Source organism: Tachypleus tridentatus, chromosome 4 (assembly GCF_004210375.1).
Source record: "Tachypleus tridentatus isolate NWPU-2018 chromosome 4, ASM421037v1, whole genome shotgun sequence".
In the NCBI taxonomy this organism is placed as follows: Eukaryota; Metazoa; Arthropoda; class Merostomata; order Xiphosura; family Limulidae; genus Tachypleus; species Tachypleus tridentatus.
The window spans coordinates 34793125-34815020 of NC_134828.1; the positions used below are offsets into that span (position 1 = coordinate 34793125).

Consider the following 21896-nt stretch of genomic DNA (forward strand, 5'->3'; position numbering starts at 1 on the left):
TACGATTTCTTCTTTTTTCAATAAAATAAAATAAAGTTTACTTATTTGATGTTTGACGTAGTTTTCAACGTCGCCACTTGCTCGCCCCAATGGAATGCACGAAACTTTGTCGTATCTGCCATATTGTGTTCAAATATAAATTGAACACAAGGGATGAAATTTTTGTTACACAATTGGTAAATCTGGCGCACTGGGTCACGTATGTGCATGGTCGGTCGTAGTTCATAATACCGAACTAGTTAACGAACAAACTCATTAACTCAGAAATAAACCAATATCTAAAACTAGTTTAACTAACACTTTATATTGTCCAAATCTTTCTAACCTTTAAAGAAGTTCTGGTCATTGAATTATACGTTCATCTCATAATATTGTAAACTCCCTCTAGCCAAAACTTATTTGGTAGGGACAATAAAAAAGTTCAAATAATCAGAAACTATGATAGACTGCTCAGCTCCTGAATGTAAAATATTCGAATTGTCTAATATTGTTATTTTATATCAAATTTGTTTTATTCTGTTTCAGAATAATTAACATTTTTGTAAACTTTATTCTTGCGTCTGTTGCCTTTCCATGACATTTTATTATGGTATGCAAAAACTCGGATAACAAATTTTGTATAAACTGAAACTGTTTGAGAGAAAAAAAGGTAAAATGTAGGTACTGTTACAAAAAGTTAGTTATCTTTTATGAATTTTTTGTGAATAAAAATTTTAACCAAATTAGTAAAGAGTAGTAGTAAAGGAAAGTTAGTTTCGGTATTACATGTTAGATAACTTGACATGCGACACGTCTATTCATTTGTTTCTGTTTATTCCCGTTGTACAAAAGAGCCATTTTATCTTCCATTAAAGCTGACCATGTCCTAGTGGTTACCACGCAGGAATGTAAATATGAGGTTCATGGTTTGCATCCCGTTGCCACAGAAACTCGCAACCCAGATTTATGGCACGCATGTGTGATGTAAGGATTACGGTTAAACCCTACTATCCAGTGATTGTTGGTGACATTATTCTACTACAGTAGTTCAAAATGAGGAACAGCTAGCGCAGATAGTTTTTGTATAGTTGTGCGCGCGAATATCCAAACCAAACAGCTAAAAGCTTCGATGCAAAATGGTTTTCAAATATTTATACAAACCGTAGACCATCTGATGAGATTGAAAGAAACAGTTATTGGTAGCTTTAACAACAAAAGCATGCACTGTCGCTTATTTACTCAATATTTAAAAAGCATTTGATACTTTACGGCATAAAGTTTCTCAAGTTCCGCACGTTTGAAATGTGACTACCTCGTGGTATTATTCACTGGTTATCCAACTTTTTGGAAGATATAAAATGCATAATTAATGTGGGAGAAACCTACTTGGAGCATTTTTTACTCCTTAGGCAAGCGTCTCGCAGGAAGAGGTTGTTAGCTCAAAGCTTTTCGCTATGCAAGTTAGTAACATGCCCCTAATTGACCCAAATGTCAAAACACCCATCAATACTGTGTTTACAAGGAACTCGTCTCCAGAATGGCACATTATTCTCAGGAATAACTTACAATTCAAAATTAAATTGGAATAACATTTTAATGCAACAAACGTAGCATGGAAACATATAAATTATGTTACAAGTATGTTAGAAAGCAAAACAAAACAAAGGTACATCAGCAAAAAATGTTCTTAAAATTTACACAACGTATATCAGACCAATATTGGAATACCTATGTCCAGCCTGGTACAATATATCACAAAACAGAATTAAAAATAAACTTCGAACCATATAGAACAAAATATCAACTACAGCATTTTGCCTACCAAGAGCCATAACAACAAAATTTCTTAAAAGTTTATCGAACATAAAGTACATACATGGCAAACTCCAACATATTACAATGAAGTGCTTCTATAAAAATATCATAAGAACATCTTATTAAGAGAAATAATTATATTCGTCATAATTGATAGAATAGTACCTAAGCGCCTCTTCTCATTACAATATACAAGACACGTACGGCTATGTTTGTTTGTTTTGAATTTCGCGCAAAGCTGTTCGAGGGCCATCTGCGCTAGCCGTCCCTAATTTAGCAGTGTAAGACTAGAGGAAAGGCAGCTAGTCATCACGACTCACCGCCAACTCTTGGGCTACCCTTTTACCAACGAATAGTGGGGTTGACTGTTACATAATAATACACCGACGGCTGAAAGAGCGAAGATGTTTGATGTGACTGGGACTTGAGACCTGAACCCGCGATCCTCCGATTGCGAGTCGAGCGCCTTAACCATTTGACCATACCGGGTCCTGATGAGTAATGGAGTAAAATTGGGTACATGCGCCTCATGTGCTTGGTATTGCTGGCGACAGAAATATAGCTAAAAAATGAAAAAAAAGGTCTTAGATTAATTTTCTCTAATTCTTTAAATGTTAAGTGCCGCGACTATTGAAAATTTCCTCTTGCATATTAATTAAAATATTCAGATGTGGAAATTGTTTCTTACATTTAATAATAATCACTACCTGTTCTATAGTACCATAATGTTTCTATAGTAATATGATTAGTTACTTTCTTCAGTGTTAAATCAATGCGCTTTTAATAATCGCTACCTCTACTAAAGTGCTATACTGTTCCTATAGTAACACGATATCTTACTTTCTTCAACGTTATATCAATGCGTTGAAAACAAACTATTTTATTTTCAAATTTCCATGTTAGTGGAAAATGTGTACTAGTTTTCTGTCTGGCTTAGGTTATGATTTACATTAAAAATGTTATATTTTTGATCAATTGATTAGTGTTATTTGAATCGGCTATTATCACTTAAGAAATACAAATTACAGGGAATTTTGGAGAAAAATTCTAGCGATTTACAATTTACAGATCAATATTCGAAGTAGCTGAAAATTTGCAAGATATAGTGTAATTATGATTTTCTTCTTTCTTGCTATGAGCCACTCCCACAAAAGTGTAACTTTCAAACGTTGAATTAAGGTTGTTATGAACACAGACTCAAATAATTTTCCATTTAAAATTCATTCTACAGTCTTAATGATCCGAAACTCCAAAAATATTTCAATTGATAATTTCATAAATAGTTCTATACGTTTTTCATAGCCTGTTAATTATTAATTATAGATTTATTATAGTTCAAAATAACAGTAATTGTAACAAGAATTTCTGCACAGAACGAATGCACTACAAGTTAAACTGAATTCTAACCAAGCTGAACTGAGGTAAAATTTGGACATAGGCTTCACAACGAAACAGAAATGTTTGATTTATTCAACAACACAAACAATTCAATTCAGTTACGCGTATGCGAAAAGACAAGTGACAATCTCACTTCTCTCTGAATGGAAACAAGGCTAAACATGCCGTAGTGATTAATATGCCTGAGTGTGAATCTGTAAGTTCATGGTCCACTTCCAGTTTCTGCAAATTCTGAGCAATGGAAGTGTTATAAGATCAAGGGTCAAATCGCACTCTTCGATTAGAGCACCGCAAAAATTAGCGGTGAGCGCTGTTAACTAGACGCATTACCTGTGTTGTATCAGTTCAAAATTAGAGACAGTTATTGCTGGTAGCCCTTGAGTAGCTTTTCGCAAAAATCCGCAACAAACAAGCCTTAAAACTAAGTCCTGTTTCACTGTTTACAGTCGTTGCTAGGTGAAAAATATTTACAGGAAGCCAGACGCAATACTTTGACGGAAGAATCCTAATTGAGAAACCAAAATTTTATAAAGTATTTCTTCTTAGTCATAGATCTTTTCAAGAAATTGCAAATTTATTGGTCGCGACAGTTACAAGAGAAATCAATCTGGGTTACACTGAGAGTGAATGACTGAGCTCATAAGGAAATGCAGCGTATTCCATATCGAACATCTGGAACCTAGTTCAGAGTTGACAGTACAAAAACAAACAAGAGTTCTTGGACATGTGATGCTATTACTTTTTAAGACAGCAACTTTTCAATTCTGCCAAGGAGTTAAATTCAACTTGAATGCCTTGTGGAGTTTGATTTTCATTCTACTTAGAAATCTGATTTTTCTAATCAATATTAGTTACTTTTTGCAAGAGTATTTGTTCTATATTATCATCAGTTAATCAAGATTTTATAAATGTGATTGAACACATATGAACTATTGTTGTTGTTGTTTTTTAACTGGTATGCCAAAACATTTTAAAACCTTTTACATGTAATTAGTGTTATGGTGTGATTATATGGGCGCTCGATTTGCAATCTGAAAGTTGCAAAATCGAAATCCGGCACCAAACGTTCTTGCATTTTTCGTAGAGAGTAAGTAGTTCAGAGTTGGCAGTAGATACCGCTGGCTCTATTGCCTTCCTTGTAGTTCTGCATCTCAAACTTAAGGACAGCAGCATATAGCAAGGTAGTTTCGATATAAAAAACTATGTGCGATAAACGACCTCCCATGTCTTATTAATTAACTGAATCTTTGCAAAATAAAGTTAAACCTAGTGTATTAACGCCAGGACTTAGTCCACTGAAACTTTTTTATATATGTGGTTTCGTTTCGCTTTATAATTAATACTTTATGATAGTAAATTAAGAATATCACATGTCGCTTCACTTCCATGTGCTCATAAAGAAATAAAATAAAACGTAGTGGTGATGAAAAGGTTGCTAATTAAATATCAGTGTTATTGACATATACTTGTTTGAAGATTTTTTTTTTTATTTGATAGATCCGTATGTGAAAGTTGCTCTTATTCAAGACGGAAAACGCCTCAAGAAAAAAAGGACCAAGACCCAGCGCGGAACCCTAAATCCTGTATTTAACGAAGCTCTGACTTTCAACGTGGCTAAGGATCAATTGACGAGCATGACACTCGAAATTACGGTGATGAACGACAGTATTTTGGGACAAAATGAAATTCTTGGTCGAGTAGTTATCGGTCCGCAATCCAAAGGAAACGAGGCTGCGCACATGAGAGATATGCTGATTTCGAAACGAGCTGTATCAATGTGGCACATGTTAATTGAACCGACCGTATTCATACCTGGAAACTAAAAGTAAATAGATAAAAAAACTTTACATAAGAAACACGCCCTTTATTTATGAAACGGGTGAATACTTCTATTTATTTTCAATGTCTGCACAGGCGGCGAAGCCAATTTGAAAGTGGTCTGGGGAGGGTAAGAGATTTATAGACCTAAATATACATATAATACTGACGATTTACATATTAGTAATGGTATTGGGAGGAAAAGGGTGAGGGCTAGTCTTCACGTCGACAGCTTTCAATGAGAGTTCTGCCCAGTCTCTCCTTTTGCTGAGATTACCTTACTCTACAAAGTAGTTGGGCAAGTGGCCGTATTGTGTCAAAAAATGGTCTTACACCTGAAGCAATGTTTCAAACAGCAGATACAGCAAGTTCTGTCAAAAAGTGATGATTCAGCTCATATGCAAACATGCATAAACTTAACTGATGGTCACTTCGTCTATCAGTTTTAGCGCCACCTGCTATTCTTGTCCCTTCTCAATACTTCATTCCACCTTTTAATGTAAGTCTAAATCCTTTTGTTTCAAGAAAAGTGGATGATATTATTGCCGTCATCACCCTTTTCCTCCGGCTTCGTCGCCTATGATTTGTTCCATATCGCAGCACTCTAGTGAAACGTTTCTAATTTAGACTTTATAGCCAGTAATAACTCTTTCTTAAGTAGAAGATATTATCATTAGTAAAAAAAACTACGTTAATTAAAATATCTTTCTTGTTATGTAAATCCACTGCACTTCAGTAACATTTTGTGTGTTTTTGCAAGTATAATTAGATGGCGTTGTATAGAGGGCTATTATTATTAGTGTATAACTTTCTGTAACATATTTTTTTTTGTCCCTGCAGTAATTTGATATTTGTTACTTCAGAATAAAATAGTTTAGGTATGCGATAATACATAACACAGACTTAAGTTTATTTCGTAGTTTCTCGTCGTGTGGTCTTCCCACCAAATATACGTAATAAGTGTATGATAATTTTGAAAGCTTTGATGGTTTTAGGCTATAATTTAGTGTAAGGTAGAAATTATTTAAAAGACTCGCAAGTAATAGGCCCAGTTACTCAAAATTAACATTTTATCTCCGATCTTTCCAACAATAGTATTGTTGTTTAGAGTGCAGCGTGCGAAATCATTTAAAATTGTGTAACAATAAATAACAGCATGTGTAAACTATTTAAACTATGAACATTATTATTTTTGTTGCCTCAGCCATTTTACCGGTGCATATTGCCCCCCGCTAGTATAGCGGTATGTCTCCGGATTTACAACGCTAAAATCAGGGGCTCGATTCCCCTCGGTTGGCTAAGCAGATAGCCCGATGTGGCTTTGCTATAGGAAAAACACAAAACACAAACACCCGGTACCTATTTGTAAGAGTTAAAAATATCTCAAGAAAACTAAAGTGTATATAGAATTAATTAGTAATGCCAGTCCAAAATAAGTTTTATCTATAATTCGATTGAAGAAAAATAAATAAAGAGAGTCAAATTTCAGACTATTATTTCTTATATAAAGTGAAACAAAATATTTAACGTTTATTACTTCACTTATAAATAGCGTTGCTCCACTAACCCAGCAAAGTTTTTATTGCGCCCCCACTAATATCAAAATAATTTTTGCAAGTGATAACAGTAAAATCAACATTTTATTTACCTGTTTCTAATTATTTTTAAATGACAAAATACTTGTAAGAAGTGATTATATGCGAGAGCAAGCTGCAACTTTGAGAACAAAGTGACAGTTTTTTTTTTTTTTACATCATCTTCGCCACAATTCTTTCCTTTCTTCCATCATTATTTTTGGGCTTTTCCGCCAAAGGCTTCTCCGCAGTTTCAAATCACTGCTTTAAGTCATTATGATCGAAGGACTAGGAAGTATAAACTAAATACCTTAAAATGTCTGAGTAAATCAGTTTGGGAAAATTCTTTGATCATACACGACAGCTGTCCATTAAAACCTAGTTTTCAGTTTCGCTTTACTTGCCGCGTGTAATGCGCTTCCAAACCTTTTTAATAAGTAGGTCGTAGGTGTTTTGTTAAAGGCCTTTACCAGTGGCTTTTAGTTTTGCCCACAAATTATCATTTGGGATAAAACATAAAAAAAAAAATTGTTTTCCAATAACATTATATATTAGGGTCGAAAGAATTAAAAGATTAAAGTCAGTGCACGTCAGGAAACTTTCATTCTAATGCGTGAAACACAATATTCATTTTCCATAAGTGGAATTACTTGAAAAAATTAAGCGTTTCCGTTTTGGCCATCAGGTGTAGAAAATCAGATCCAGAACAATGTCTCACCTCCACGATCACCGATTCTCGCTTTAAAACAAACTAACTTTTAATGTTGCATTCCAATTAATGAATACAGAGTTTATCAAAACAATGGCGTTACTTTGATAAAGCATAAGATGCAGACTTTGTGAAAAATTATAACTGTAAGACTAGATAGAATGCGGTAATCAAATGAAGTTGACCACCAAAATCTCTCTAATTTTTATAAATATTTAAGAAGTTTTTGGACACTGTTTCAATTGTGGGAAATTGCTCTAAGTTTAACTTCACATGAATTGAATAGTCATATTTTTTTGTGTTCAGACAAAATTGTTTTTAAGTCTTTTGTATTTTACAATCATTTTTGAAAATTTTTAGTTTCTTGTATTCCACTGAAAAATGTGTTTGACAATAGTTTTATTGAAATAGAACCATTTCTTTTTAACGAAATGCCAGTTTTATGCCACAAAAAGCCAATTTTTTTCCAACAATGTATAATTTATCATCTTAAAAAATACAAGCTATAGTTACCAAATTAGATTCTCACTTTGAAACAAACCTAAAATTGCAAACAAACTTTCAAGATATCTTCAAAAAAGTAATAAAAACAAATACAAACGTAGACTATAAAACAAATATTTGAGCGAGACATTGCTCTTTTTTTCCCCAAAACCTGGCGAGTATATTTTACATGAAAAAAAATATGTAAGAGACGAACAATTAGGCTTGACTCACCTGTTCGGTGGTCGCGTTTGTTGGAAGAAGGAAATCATCTATTGCCGTTCATATTATAATACTAATGCCCATTGTGTAGCTTTGAGCATTACGCAAATATCATCTTAACCTAAATTAATATTACTGTAATAAACTTGAAAGTGTCTTGTTGTTTTTTTAATTTTGTACAAAGCTATTGGAGGGTTATCTGCGCTACTTTTTTTTTACTAACAAATAGGATTGATGGAAACTCTATGACGCCCCCCACAGCTGCGACGGGGATACAAACCCGCGACCCTCAGATTACGCGTCGCACGCCTTAACCCACCTGGCTATACTGGGCCACTCGAAAATGAGTGATTTCAAGTTGTATGTAGACTTTAAAAAATTCTGATGAAGGATGGATGCCATTATTATTGAGAAAACTATAAAAAGTAAAATTAATGTTAACTTGTATTGAAAGCACAAAACGAAACCCTCAACTCTGAATGTAAAAAACGTATTCTGTATTGTAACCAGTACGAGACAGAGCGGGGCTTCAATATAATATTTTTAGGGATGGGAATCGGATGTCTCTTAATCTTCGAACTCTAAAACTTATGCGAAATTCTTACTATCAAAAGAATCAAACGAAGCCCAGTGGTTAATGTTCCAAATACCGTCACCGCCAAATAGAAAAAAACAACAACAAAAACCTACACATTTGGGGTGTGGGTGCGTTATAAGAACGGCGGTCAAATCCTACTATTCTATAAGGGTATCCCACAAGTTAACGATTAGTGGTGTTGGTTAGCTGCCTTCTTTCTGGCCATTCGCTTTAGCATTAAAGCAACTATTGTATATACCTCACGTAGTTTTGGGTGAAATTCAAAAACTTTTTCCACTACAATAGGATTTGTTGTTGTTGTTGGAATTTCGCACAAAGCTACTCGAGGGCTATCTGTGCTAGCCGTCCCTAATTTAGCAGTGTAAGACTAGAGGGAAGGCAGCTAGTCATCACCACCCACCGCTAACTCTTGGGCTACTCTTTTACCAACGAATAGTGGGATTGACCGTCACATTATAACGCCCCCACGGCTGGTAGGGCGAGCATGTTTGGCACGACTCGGGCGCGAACCCGCGACCCTCAGATTACGAAGCGCACGCCTTAACGCGCTAGGCCATGCCAGGCCCCTACAATAGGATCAAATATATTTAAGTTTTAATTACCTTTGTTATCAAATTTCAAGCAAAATTAGTGTTAATTACGATAGAATTATGCAAAAGAGTTTCAAATGTGTGTCGTAGGTGCGCGTGAGCAAGTTTAAAACCTGGGAAGCAAAGGGAATTAATTCGTAAGAATATGACGACCATTTATGCAATTCATTGGTATAATATACTAATAGCTTTATGTTGGTGAATCATTACATTTCGATGCGTTTTGAAATATTTAATAGCACAAGCTACTACGTTATGAAGAAGTAACTTATCAGGAATATAACATCCTACCAGTACGACAATGTGCAGACCGTGCACTGTCGAGTTGTATGTATTGAGTTTGAAGAAGTTCAAGTTCGCAAAAAAAAAATCAATTTTAAGTTGTACCTTTAAAGGTTCAACCTTATTTCAAATTTAACTGTTTTCTTTCAACTACATCACCTGTGCGCTATTTCGGTAAAATATTTTATTTCAGATAATTTTGACGTGATTTACGGTAATACCTTATTTCTTTTAATAACATTAATACTTCTGTAATTTATTTTTTACACGATTCGAACTCGAGTGCTTTAGAATCTCATCTAAATGTTTAGCTCTTCAGTATTTGCTCGTAACTCATTTTTTTATTAATAATTCTAATTACAACATCCTTTCCTTTTCATAAGCCTCATCTGAAGATCATAGGACGATCTCATGTTTGGCGCAATCTTCTTTTGTAATAATTTAACTTTGAACCCAAGAGTATTCGTGCGTCAGGCGAGTGCTCTATCAAACGAATTAAATCCTTAGAAAATGTTGGTAAGGCTAAGCTTTTATGATTTCGACAAAGAAAGTTTTAAATTTTTTATATGAAAACAAAATATTGACACTTATTATACCCTATTCTTCATTTAGTTTACACCAGTTTTGCTACCAAAAGGATCAAAATCTGATATAGGCCACTACCACCATAAAGATGGCAGTAACAATTAGTTTACTTCAATAAAAAGCATCAAATAATTAGACTTCAGTAATCATTTAGTTACCAATAATGGCGATTGAAATACGATCGTCAAAAAGTAGCTCTAATAAACAGTATAAATGATTTCACATGACAAATATTAACAATGGAAATTATATAGATGAAACAATTTAAAACATTTTCTCAAATTTCGTAACGTACCATTTACCAAAGTACCTCAATAATAATAAATAAATGAAAAACCCTATACAGCGACTACTTTCAAAAGGTGGACCTTTCTTCTTCAGGGATAAATTGGGAATGGTGGTGTAATCGAAAGCGCTCGGAGTATAGGGTTTTTCATTCATTTCTATCAGGACTTCTTGAACTTATATATTTTTCTAACATAATCAATAATAATAACAATTCTTTGAAAAAGGAAGACAGAAATAATTTGTAATTTTTTTATGCTTTCCCTCATTTTAACCAAGTATTATGTTAATAGAGTTAAACATTATCTCTTCGAGTTTTTTGCTTGGACTGTTGGCTGTATTATTTTTTTCTATTCGTTATTGCTATTTTAAAATATTTTATCAAGTAAACTTTCTTTCACATTTGTTACTTATTTTCTCTTAATTTAAGCTAGTTACGAATCTAAAGAAATTTGTCATTTTGTTTTACTTGTTTGTTGCTGTTCCCACCGCGAATCTCGAGAACAGATTTCTAACATTCTAACCACTCAGACAGACTGCAGAGATTGCGGCAGCTTTCATTTTGGTAATTACCACTCGAATGCCTTCTTTATATTAGCTACACTAAGCAAAATAAATAAAACAGAAAACATTTTCCAACCAATGAATAATATTTTAATATTAGACGGCAAATATATATCTTACATTACTCAGCACGTGGTAAACAAAGTATACTACAATGGAAGTATTAGTAAATGGTGTTGAATACTGATAACTGTGAAACAATTCCAAAATACTTTTACATAACGTGTGAGAGGAGAGAAAATTTGTCATATCCCATCATTCTGTTTTTCTTCTCTTTAGTACTCTTGTAAACCAGTTAACCACTGTAGTACTTATTAACCATTTTGGATAAAGGTTAATAATTATATTTATTCACAAAGCTATACAATTTCACACAACTGACCGAGCCATTTTCTACATTAAACACTAGCAAAACCACATAAAAATGTTTTATGCTGGATAACTACACATTACAGCACAAAAGAAATAGTTTAGCCACAGAATATAACAATTTCAGTTCAGTGGGCTATTTAACTTATAGGCCACATAACAGGACAGATATCCCTGTCGCTAGAAGACAAAAATAAAATAAAAAATAAGAATTATCTGAAATGTCATTTTTTTAACTATTCATGGTCAGTGTAAATTTTATACACAAGGAAGGGAATGTCTCATTTGTGTGAATTTAAAAAACAAACAAAAACAACGTACATTGTTACAATGACTAGTCTTGCCTGTATGCATATATCTTGAAATTTTCCAGTTGAGTATATACAAAATGTAAAGTTTAAAGAGTACAGACGATTTGTTATAGCCTTCTGTAATACAATAAACAGAATGTTAACCCTTAAAATCAACAAAATAGTTATATTTTAAAGAGTCCTGAAATCATATTTTTACCAGGAAAAGATGTCACATAACTAGCCAAATGTTTCCTGTAACCTGGACTTGTATCACAAGTTGACCAAGTACCACTGAATTTTGAACTCATGTCAATTGTGATAATTTTTGTTATCCTTTGAGTGAGTTTTTATTGCAAAACACAGAACACCACTCAACTTTAATGGGAAATGGCTTTTCTTCTTTTTCACTGGTTTGCTTCACTTGTACATAGAGGATTTATGTCTAATACCATTAGTTAATCCTATCTTTCCTTCAGTGTTGCTGGTTAGATATTAATGGCCTCAGGTAAGATATCACTGGCTAATTTTCTTAACGAACTTTGAACTCACCATACAAAGCTATTGAGGCAATTGTTAGGCACTTTATAATTCAAAGGTGTTATATTTCACTCTAGGCCAGAATCATCTGTTTATTGGCATATACATATGCATAACATGGAAGCTTGAATGCATTGATATAATGTTTTAATACAAATAAATCTCCTTTCGAATCAAAAACTCATTATGGCCATAAAAATTAAGTTTTTAAACACATATTGATTAAACATATGATTTCTTAGCTCATAAAAATTGTAACAAAATATGAAATTACACAGCAACAACACTACATGATGTACTTGATACTGCTAGCCAGCTATTAACATGTGAAAGATTCACCAAAGCATCAGTAGTTAGCACTATAAACTGATATGTTTTATTACTGGACATCTCAATATCTAGTAAAGCAAAAAAATAAAATAAGCATCAGTGTAGCAGTTCTGTGTAAATGAGTATAAAGTTTAGATCACAGAATAAACTTTCCTGTCTCTGGGTAAAACAATACCCAATCAGAACTTACAAGAGATTTTACAAAATGATGTGGTCCAATACAGTATATCCAATACCCAATCAGAACTTACAAGAGATTTTACAAAATGATGTGGTCTAATACAGTATATTACTGATAAGAGGATATAATAAAGTTACTGTTCATTATACTGATAAGCACAATGGAGTTACATTCATAATAGCTAGTATCAAACATTATTCAAAAACCTAAACTTTTTCAGATGCTAATTTCTGACTGTCAAGTCATGTCAATACTGTACACTTTAAGCACCCATCATATCAGCTAAACCTTGTAGAGTCACTTGGATACAACTCATTAATAGTTTAACAGCTGTTCTGGTTGAACCTTTCAAACAAATTTAGTTGTCTAATTTAAATTTGAATTAAATATACAACTGTGTACAAATAAACAAGAACTACAAAATCTCAGCCAAGCAGTCTAGACACTGATATTTGAAAAACCATAAGCCACAGGTGTTATTAAACAAAATTTCCAAGTCTGCATGCCTGTGTTTAAATATGTATATAAACATGTGAGTACTAAAAACAGACAAAGACAAATGCTCATATAGTTGCATATACAAGTTCGACATACACATACTAAAAGGTTTTTCTATACCAGTTTATCTTAAGTGAACATGTTCTTCAGGTACTTGTTTTAATCATTTTTAACCACACCTTTTATTATAAATGTACTTCTTAAAATTTTCTAAAAAATTTTCAGTACTTTCAGCCAAAGTATAAACTCATGAACTCTCACTTTCCATTGATGTATCAATACTGAAACAGTTTGATTTATTCGTACTGTAGTGTGTGTGTGTGTGTGTGTGTGTGTGTGTGTGTGTGTATGTGTTGTATGAACTCTCACTTTCCATACTGTAGTACTCTAGCACAGAATACAACACACACACTACAGCCCAGATAAATCAAACTGTTTCAGTAGACACATCACTATCTCCCTCACATGAAAGAAGGAATGACCAACAATTAAATACATCACTCTATTTCTAGTAAATGTTTTGAATGTTTCTGTCTAAGTTAAATTATTAGAAAATAACTATATGTTACATAAGGATAGAGTAACAATTTGAAATCAAAGGTTAGAACATTTGACCTTGTTTTTTCTTTGTCCAATATATTTAACATGAAGGAATGAACTACTATGAATGATTCAGTTACTCAACATTGGAAGAGTGAGTAATGCCCACAGTTAACATCTGCAATAATTTTGTAAGCTTATATGAGGAACAGATATCATGGTATGCATCAAATATACCATTAAACTATTTTACTAACTTCAAGAGCTGTAACTGTAACAAAAAAAACTACAGTTATAGTTTAAGTGTCTATTACATCTGCAAAGCTATATAATGTACTAAGTTACTGCAGTTAAATGGATCAACAGTTGCATCAGGAAAATGCTGTAACAACTAGAATGAACCTATAAAATTTTTATAGCACCTACATTTTCTGTATTAACGAGTTAGTGCTATGTAATATTTGATATAAAAATTACTGCTACAACTATGACTATCTTTACCAATGCATTATTGTAATAAATAAAATATGCTTGTAATTGCAGTAACAGTAAACTATTTCTACAGACAATGCTCATCACTGAGATGTTGTGCCAAAGCATATTTGTAACAGTAAGGTTCTGCTACAAAGCCAATGCTTTGCATCAGTGAGATAACATAACATATAGAGCGTCTTGGCAACAATAAACTACTCCTGCAAAAGCAATACTTACCATCAGTAAGATAATATAATAGACAGAGCATGTCTGTAACAGTAAATTACTGCTACAGAAGCAATGCTTAGCATCAGTGAGGTAACATAATAGATCGAGCATGTTCATAGCAGTAAGCTGAATGCTACAAAATGTCTGAAATAGCAGTAAATATTAATGAAGTGTTCACCAAATATGGTGACAGCTTGGAAGAGTTAAGAAGAGTCATAATTAGAACAGATGATACTCAACAATAATAATAATAATTCACGTTCATTTTTAAAACAAAAATCACATGACTTGTTTGCTCCTCTCAGTAGTCCATAGTTTTGATAAACTCAACTGCAGAACAAAACTGTGTCCACCAGTAAGCTTCTTCTCCCTCCAGTTGTTTTTCGTAGAAGGTGTTAACATACTGTACTGTCGAAAGCAAAGAGGTAGGGTTAGCTTTAATCATCACATACACCAAGACAGGCATGAAGTCATCAGCTGCAGGAACAGACTGATCTCCAGCCATACTAAGCAAGTTCATGATGGTGTTGCAACAGCGTAGAACACACTGAATCTTATCTCGTGGTGTCTGGAAAGTGAAATATGAAAATTATCTGGACCTTTATGATGATCAGGAGGCTGGTAAAGGCATTTGTGCTTTACAACTATAAAGTAATGGACAAATGCTTCACAAATAAATAATTATTTGCATGAATAAATGGATCAGTATATACACAGTTGTTTTTATTACAAATGCAGATTGTAAGGATGTTAGATTTTATAATCAAGAAATTAGCTGGTACTTAAAATTTTCTTTTGGCTAGAGAAAGCAGCCTGCTTAGAATGAAACTACAATTCAACCTCCTATTGGTAAAGCTATATCTAATTAAATACAATTTTCTTACAGACATGTTTATAAAGACATGCATTATTTTCACCAGTTAGGTACTTTCACTCTTAACGTTTTTGACTCTAATTGCAGTACCTTTTTCTTACCTTATAAGCGTTAATGGTAATTAGTTCAGCCTGGGCAGATGGCCAGGGGCACTCGTGATGGTAAACCTGAATAAGCAGAAATGTAAATAAAAGATAAAATTTTCAAAATAAATCATTTGTGTCTGGTAAACTTAACTACATTCAATAAATTATTCTAGTTTAAACAAAGTGGTCAAAGTTAATGTGAGACTGGACTAGCTTAAGCTTGTCTGTTGTATTTGGCAAAATGATACACAGTCATGTTTGTCTTAGCAACCACACGCACAATTCTACCATTTTTAGAATTCTTCTCAAATTTTATTCACTGACACTATATACACCTACTAACTGTGTAATGTGACCTCCCCAAGTTAACCTGTAGTCATTATTTGTTCTATACTGACCTACTTGTGTTGCAAGGGAGATAACTCAAATTTTTACAAAGTCCTATATGGAAACGTGATTAAGTTAAAGCACCAAACAGTTGTTGCCATACTTGATTTTGCTTTGGAATAGAGATGGATGCTTATGAATTGTAGCAATAGCACCTTCAAAAAGATAATCTTTAATGGTTGGAGAATAAGAAAAACCCACAAGGTAAGCCACCAGATGTTACATACATTTAGAAATTAAGCCTACTACAACCACAAGAAATTTAAAATTTAGGGCTAAGATTAATATAAAACTTTTCACAAGAATTTCAATTGTTTATTGTAGAACGTTTTGGTGAATAAGTGAAAAAGAAAGCAGAATCATATTTATCATAAATGTATATGATAAGTATATTCCCAACACAGTGTAATTACATTTCTTACTCTGTAGGATGTATGTATGTATTGGTTATTGAAAATTAAACAAATATTCATACAGTTTAGTGAGTTACATTGTCCAATGCTCTCGATATGTATTAAGATTAAATAATTTGCTCTACAGCCTGCAAGTGTTTCTATATTGAACTGTAGAATAGAGTTGGAAAGTAACATTCTAGACAAATAAATTAGGTTCACAAAGCAAGCAAAATAAGATCACGGACTTCTTCAATGGCTTTTTGATTTTGATTTTCACATTTCTAGTTTTTAGTGTTTTATTACATTCTTAAATAAAAAAACAAAAACAACAAAAATCAACACACAACTGTGCCTAAATGAAAGAAATGGCAATCCTTTACAAAAAGACCATTTTGGCTTCTCTCCTCAAGTGCTTTTTATAGAAGAGTTGACTATGTTTAGAAATTATTAAATCTTTTTATGCCTGAAAGGCATTCAACAGATGACAGATTTTGCCTCATTCATTAATCATTACAGAGCCAAGCCCTCGTATACTGTATCGTGTTTTACGGCATTGATGTACGATTTCTAAGAAGGATTTGAAGGTGTTTCGTGCTACAGAGGTCAAGATTTCCTCCTTGCCATTCCATGACCTTTTTGTCACTCCTGGTAGTATCACGCATTGTCCTGTTTTGAGACAAGGTTTGGTCTGATGGAGTCCACAAAACTATACAGCTGAGTAAAATACTAATGTCAATAAAAGTGAACTTGCTCTTTGGAATCACAAAATGTACAAGTTTATTCATACATATTATCTACCCATAACATAAAATATCTGTTACCAAAACAGTCAAATAAAAATGCTGTAGTAACCACTTATCACTGAACCTGAAATGCCCCTTTAGGGCTCCTGAGGAGTGGTCTAGGATGTTGGAATTTGAATTTGATTCCTTATACTCCACTCTAAAGGTCCTCATGTTTCCTCTTACGATGAATAGGTATGATAGCTTTTATTAAAGTACTGGAAAATATTACAGCATTTTACAACCCGATGGGTTCATGGGTTGCTAACACATTATTATGATAATTTGCTCATCCAAGAAGTACTTCAAGGAAGGAAATGAGTATTTCAGCTTCAAGGTATTTTTATCTTAAGTTTCATAATATCTTTCTCTAAGGTAATGCAAATAAATGTTTACTATTTTGCTTCCATTACCCATTTTTGAAACTAGAATTCCAACAAATATTAATTGTAAACTCTAAACTTTAATTCACACACCAGGCAGAAACATAATCCTGTAAAGTACACCATGAAGAACTACAAAACATTCTGACAGCGATGGAATATAACTTGAAGACAAACTTCACACAATTTTTTAATGGTTTTAGGCAGTTTGTTTAAAACACAGACTGCATTTGCTATGGTCATGAACAATGTTAGGTATTAGCTTCTGTTTAAATAAAACAAAGCCAAGCACGTTGGCAACTGAATTCCATTTACCTCACTAAATGACAGATACTTAAATTTTTTTCACACATCTCCAAATATGAAATTTGTTCAGGTTATCCTTAAAAACCTTGGGTTACTAAGGCCATTATAAAATATATTCAAACCAACAAATATAATTTCCCCTCTGAGTACAAACAAGTTCCAAGGATCTCTGCATATATTATTAAAGACTTATTCAGAGTAATTCTGAAACCTCCTAATGTTAATAATAGCTACTGAGACAACTGTATTTGAATAATAAATTAAACATTTCTATACCTTAGACACTTTCAGGTCCTTGTGGTTTGGTGTGATTACCTGGGATAACTTCAACATGTGTTGATGGAGAACCCTGGAAAAACAAACAATATTACATAAACACCACCTAAAGACAGATGGAAAGTAAAAGCATAATGTAACATACCTTACACATTATCACATTCCACAAAACATTTTTGGTATTTTTTCTGTTAATTGCCATTTCTTAAAAAGGATTAAAAAACCATAACAAAATAGAGTTAAAATTTTAAAATACATATAATTCTTAATTTCTTACATTCACATCAAATACTAGTACCTAATAAGACACTGCAATATTCACTAGTGAATAAATTAAGCTTTAACTTACTGATCCCGTAAAACATCTCCATCTCCATTAGGGTAGAGGGCATGAACATAAATCTGGCTCATGATAGTTCGTTCAACCACTTTCCGAGCATGATCATTCTGAATGTTGCTGGCAGCTTCATTAACATAATACATAAGATTTACTAAATGAACTTCAACAGCTCATATATTAAAATAGTCTGAAAAATTAAAACAAGGACTAACTTCAAAAGATAAATAATTGTATTTTATATTTATGACAAAGCTATCTGTTTGCCTTCTCTAACTGAACTACTATAATCCAATGGGAAAAGAGCCAGTCAGTAACATCCTTTAATCCACATTAAGGGACTGACTGTCATTCTTAAAAGTATTTGTGTGTGTGTGAATATTGAGATATTGCATGGATTCAAACCCATCTTCATTAGCTCCAAAATCCAGAGCACTACACAAGGGCAAATACTACATTTATACACTTATTTCTACTGGTAGAATTTTCAGCTCAAGTATGATGTGAAATTACAATTTTTAGGACTCTGAATCATGGGCTTTCAAATTCTTATTACATTCCCAAGATGTCTAGGAATGTTAACATTTTCCTTACCTAAAAATGTATTTCTAAAAGATACCTCCATACACAGTTTAGCTACCTTCCTCACACATTTGCTATAGATATTTGCTATATTTAGATGCCACTAGTCTTGAGGCAACACTTACCTAATCTCAGATGAATTGCACTGTCTCATGACATCATGATACAAAAGCTCTCCACCACTAGGAGAATGAAGCACCTCCATGTGCAATAGTTCCCAATATGCAATTGTGGTAATTTTATTCTTCAATAAGGTAAGTAAGATAAAGGTGAACCAAAAGTGGAATGATGGGTGGAAATGTATGAGGAGATAAGTATTTATTGAAAACACTTTTTCTGGTAAGAAAAATGTTAGCTTCCAAGACAACACTTCACCTCTACACACAGTTTAGCTAGTGAATCCTACTATGAAGTTGTGGAATGGACAGTGCAAATTTGATTTAGGTGAATTCTTTTGGAAAAAATGCCCAATGGTAAGGACTCCACTGGGGCACACTGATGGAGACTGCATCTCATCTCTTCTCAAGCATACTATTTTCCTGGATAGTGAGGGAGGAAGGGGGCAAATGTATGTCAATGGAATTCAGATATAATGCATACACTTCAATTCAACTGGACCACTAATGACTGCAGGAGGACAGTACAACACATCTGTAATATAGTTATGTGTAGTGAGTGTTCATCTCAACTCTGCTGAACACACTTTCTACAAGAGGATGGCATAGCTGTGGAAATGTGTGCTCACTTCAACTTTACTGGATAAAAATAGGCTGCACAAAGAAAGTGTTCCAAAACCATATTGTTTACTTGCTTCAATGCTATTGAATAGACTAGCTGCTTAAAGAGGGAACAGCATTACAGTTCATGCTCAACTTAACTGAACACTTGGGTGTTAAGAGGGAACCAAAATTAAGAGTAACAAATATTCTTAAGAAAGTTGAGAGAAAATGACAATTATACTCCAGATATATATATATATATATATATATTTATTTATTTTAACAAATGTTTTGCCTTTGTGGCTCCCTCAGGGTTAAGATACACAACTGTTTAATATACATAGCAGTTACATTCTTATTTCTTGATTTTGAAGTTCATATATCATGCTGTATTGTAGTCTACAGAATGCATAATTCTTTTTGAGATTGATGGCATTCACATTTTACTAAAGTTATGACAGTAGAAATTGTAATGTTAAGCACCCCCTTATCTGATATTATTTTATTGCCAAAGGACTTGTAATTGGAATGGGTCTCTCATGCTCTACTCGATGAAAAAAAGGGAATGGAGATCTAAAGAAAGTGCCTGAATTCCCATCAGTCCTTCAATCTGGAAAGGTCTTTTAGTGGAGATGACAGTGCAACAGGCGACTACAAAACCCTACTTTTAAATGCTTAGCAAGCTTGAATCACAGAAGTGGGCAGAAAAAATTATCTAGTGCTCGCTATTCCCATGATAGTTCATGGAATAGGTATGATCTGGATTAGATAAGTCAATGAATATATCACACAGAAAGCACAGGTACAGCCAGGGTAGAGGGTATAAGTGCTTTCCATTATCCTGGCTTAATAGAGATTTTGGATAAGAACAGCTTTGAAGGCAACACCAGCCATGTGTCAGGACCCAATAAAATGAAAAACAGGGCTCCTAAAGAGGATGAGTGAAGAGTGGTGACCCATAGAAGCCAAAATAAATCAGGAGTTAAAATAACCAAAAAGCATAGAAGACAAGACAAATGAGTTAAGTGTTCCCATACCTAGCCAGAGAATCTCATCCTAGGGCCAACAAAGAAAAGTTATAAGAGAAGAAAGAAGATGTTTAATTGAATGTGAAGAAATGTGAAATGGTCTGGGAGCATTTGCATTCCATAATTAGCATACCAATTGAAGGAGATAACAGAATCCATCTAGTAAGGATGAAAAGGACAGAGGTCCTTGAAAAAGAGAAGTCTTAATGTAGGGACATACAAATGCAGGGATCTCAAAAGGAAGAAGTACATGAAAAGTACACCAAACAGTTTAACAGGACATAGAAGTTGATGTGGGTTCAAAGAACCTAGCAGGACGAAGGAAGACAGGACCACAATACTTATTCTTAAACGAACTTAACTAGAACTTATAGTTATTCCTAAACAAGCAGTATGTAATCCTTGAAGCCATACAGTTATTTCTAAACAATAGAATTACTATAGTTACACTTAAATCAACAAGGTAAATAACTAGAACCACTATAATTATTTCTAACTCTCAACAATATGAATAGTGATCTAAACAAAAAATTATAAATAACTCACACCAATAAAGTTATTCCTGTATTAACAATGTGAATAATTAAAATTACAACTGGGCATGTAACTTGATTGCTTATGAGCATTGACTAGTGTTATATGTAAACTAATCTGATTATTACTGTTTTCAATTACAACTAGCTAAGTAATCAAATTACTTTCAAGATTTCTCATTATTAGTTTTGACAAATTCAAGCTTGTCCAGTTTGAATTATTTGAGTCATGATTTATGAAAAAAATTAACTAATCAAAATTAGTATTTCTGATAATTACCATTTTTTATTATTCACATTTTTTGTGAGAATAATTGATGTGTTAAACATATTTAATTAATGAGCTCAAAGATGAATTAATTATCAACCTCCACTAATGACTGCAATTAATTTTACCAGCAGGAAACAGAAGCCATTAAATCATTTAACATTTGACAAGAAAATTATGAACCCTAAAGGTATATTATTAAGATAGCATGAATATCTCCAACCACATTCAGGGAGAGATTCAGAGAAATAAAAAGACTGCACATGAGGGGTGTATGGAAAGAAACACATATAAAGCATAGGTTGAGCAGCCTAATTCTAAAGATATGTCTGAGATATGGATGCAACAAAGTCTAAAGATATTGAAGAAAATATGAGTTAATAGTATGTTCCAAAGCTGATGTAACACCACATGAAATAACCAACTAAAATGCAGGAACAGTTATGGTTTTGGTTCCTTTAAGAACAATGTTAATAACCAATCAAAAACCAAGAAAAACATGCTGTGGTTAAGGTTTAGGTTCTGCCTAGAACAACAACACCCTATCAGTTAAATATAAAAAGCTGTAGTTTGAGATGGGAGAACAGT

The 21896-nt window shown here is 33.3% G+C and overlaps 2 protein-coding genes across 12 annotated transcripts in view; one reads left to right on the top strand and one right to left on the bottom strand.

Annotated features, from left to right (window-relative positions):
* Positions 1 to 5912, top strand: part of LOC143248831 (synaptotagmin-1-like) — a 69562-nt gene extending 63650 nt beyond the window's left edge. The window contains exon 7 of the mRNA XM_076497641.1: positions 4690 to 5912. Within this exon, the coding sequence (XP_076353756.1) occupies positions 4690 to 5015 (326 nt within the window). The 3' untranslated portion in view covers positions 5016 to 5912. The remainder of the gene's footprint in view (positions 1 to 4689) is intronic.
* A 5057-nt stretch (positions 5913 to 10969) lies between these two features.
* Positions 10970 to 21896, bottom strand: part of Gapvd1 (GTPase activating protein and VPS9 domains 1) — an 85560-nt gene continuing 74633 nt past the window's right edge. For 9 of the 11 annotated variants that reach the window (XM_076497638.1, XM_076497639.1, XM_076497633.1 and 6 more), the window contains 4 exons: positions 18191 to 18305; positions 17842 to 17914; positions 15328 to 15393; positions 10970 to 14920 (listed from right to left, as the gene is read on the bottom strand). In XM_076497638.1, coding sequence (XP_076353753.1) covers positions 14654 to 14920; positions 15328 to 15393; positions 17842 to 17914; positions 18191 to 18305 — 521 coding nt within the window. In that variant the 3' untranslated portion in view covers positions 10970 to 14653. Of the gene's footprint in view, positions 14997 to 15327; positions 15394 to 15420; positions 16809 to 17841; positions 17915 to 18190; positions 18306 to 21896 lie in introns of those variants that run through there. The other 2 variants (XM_076497636.1, XM_076497637.1) reach the window with 2 other exon arrangements.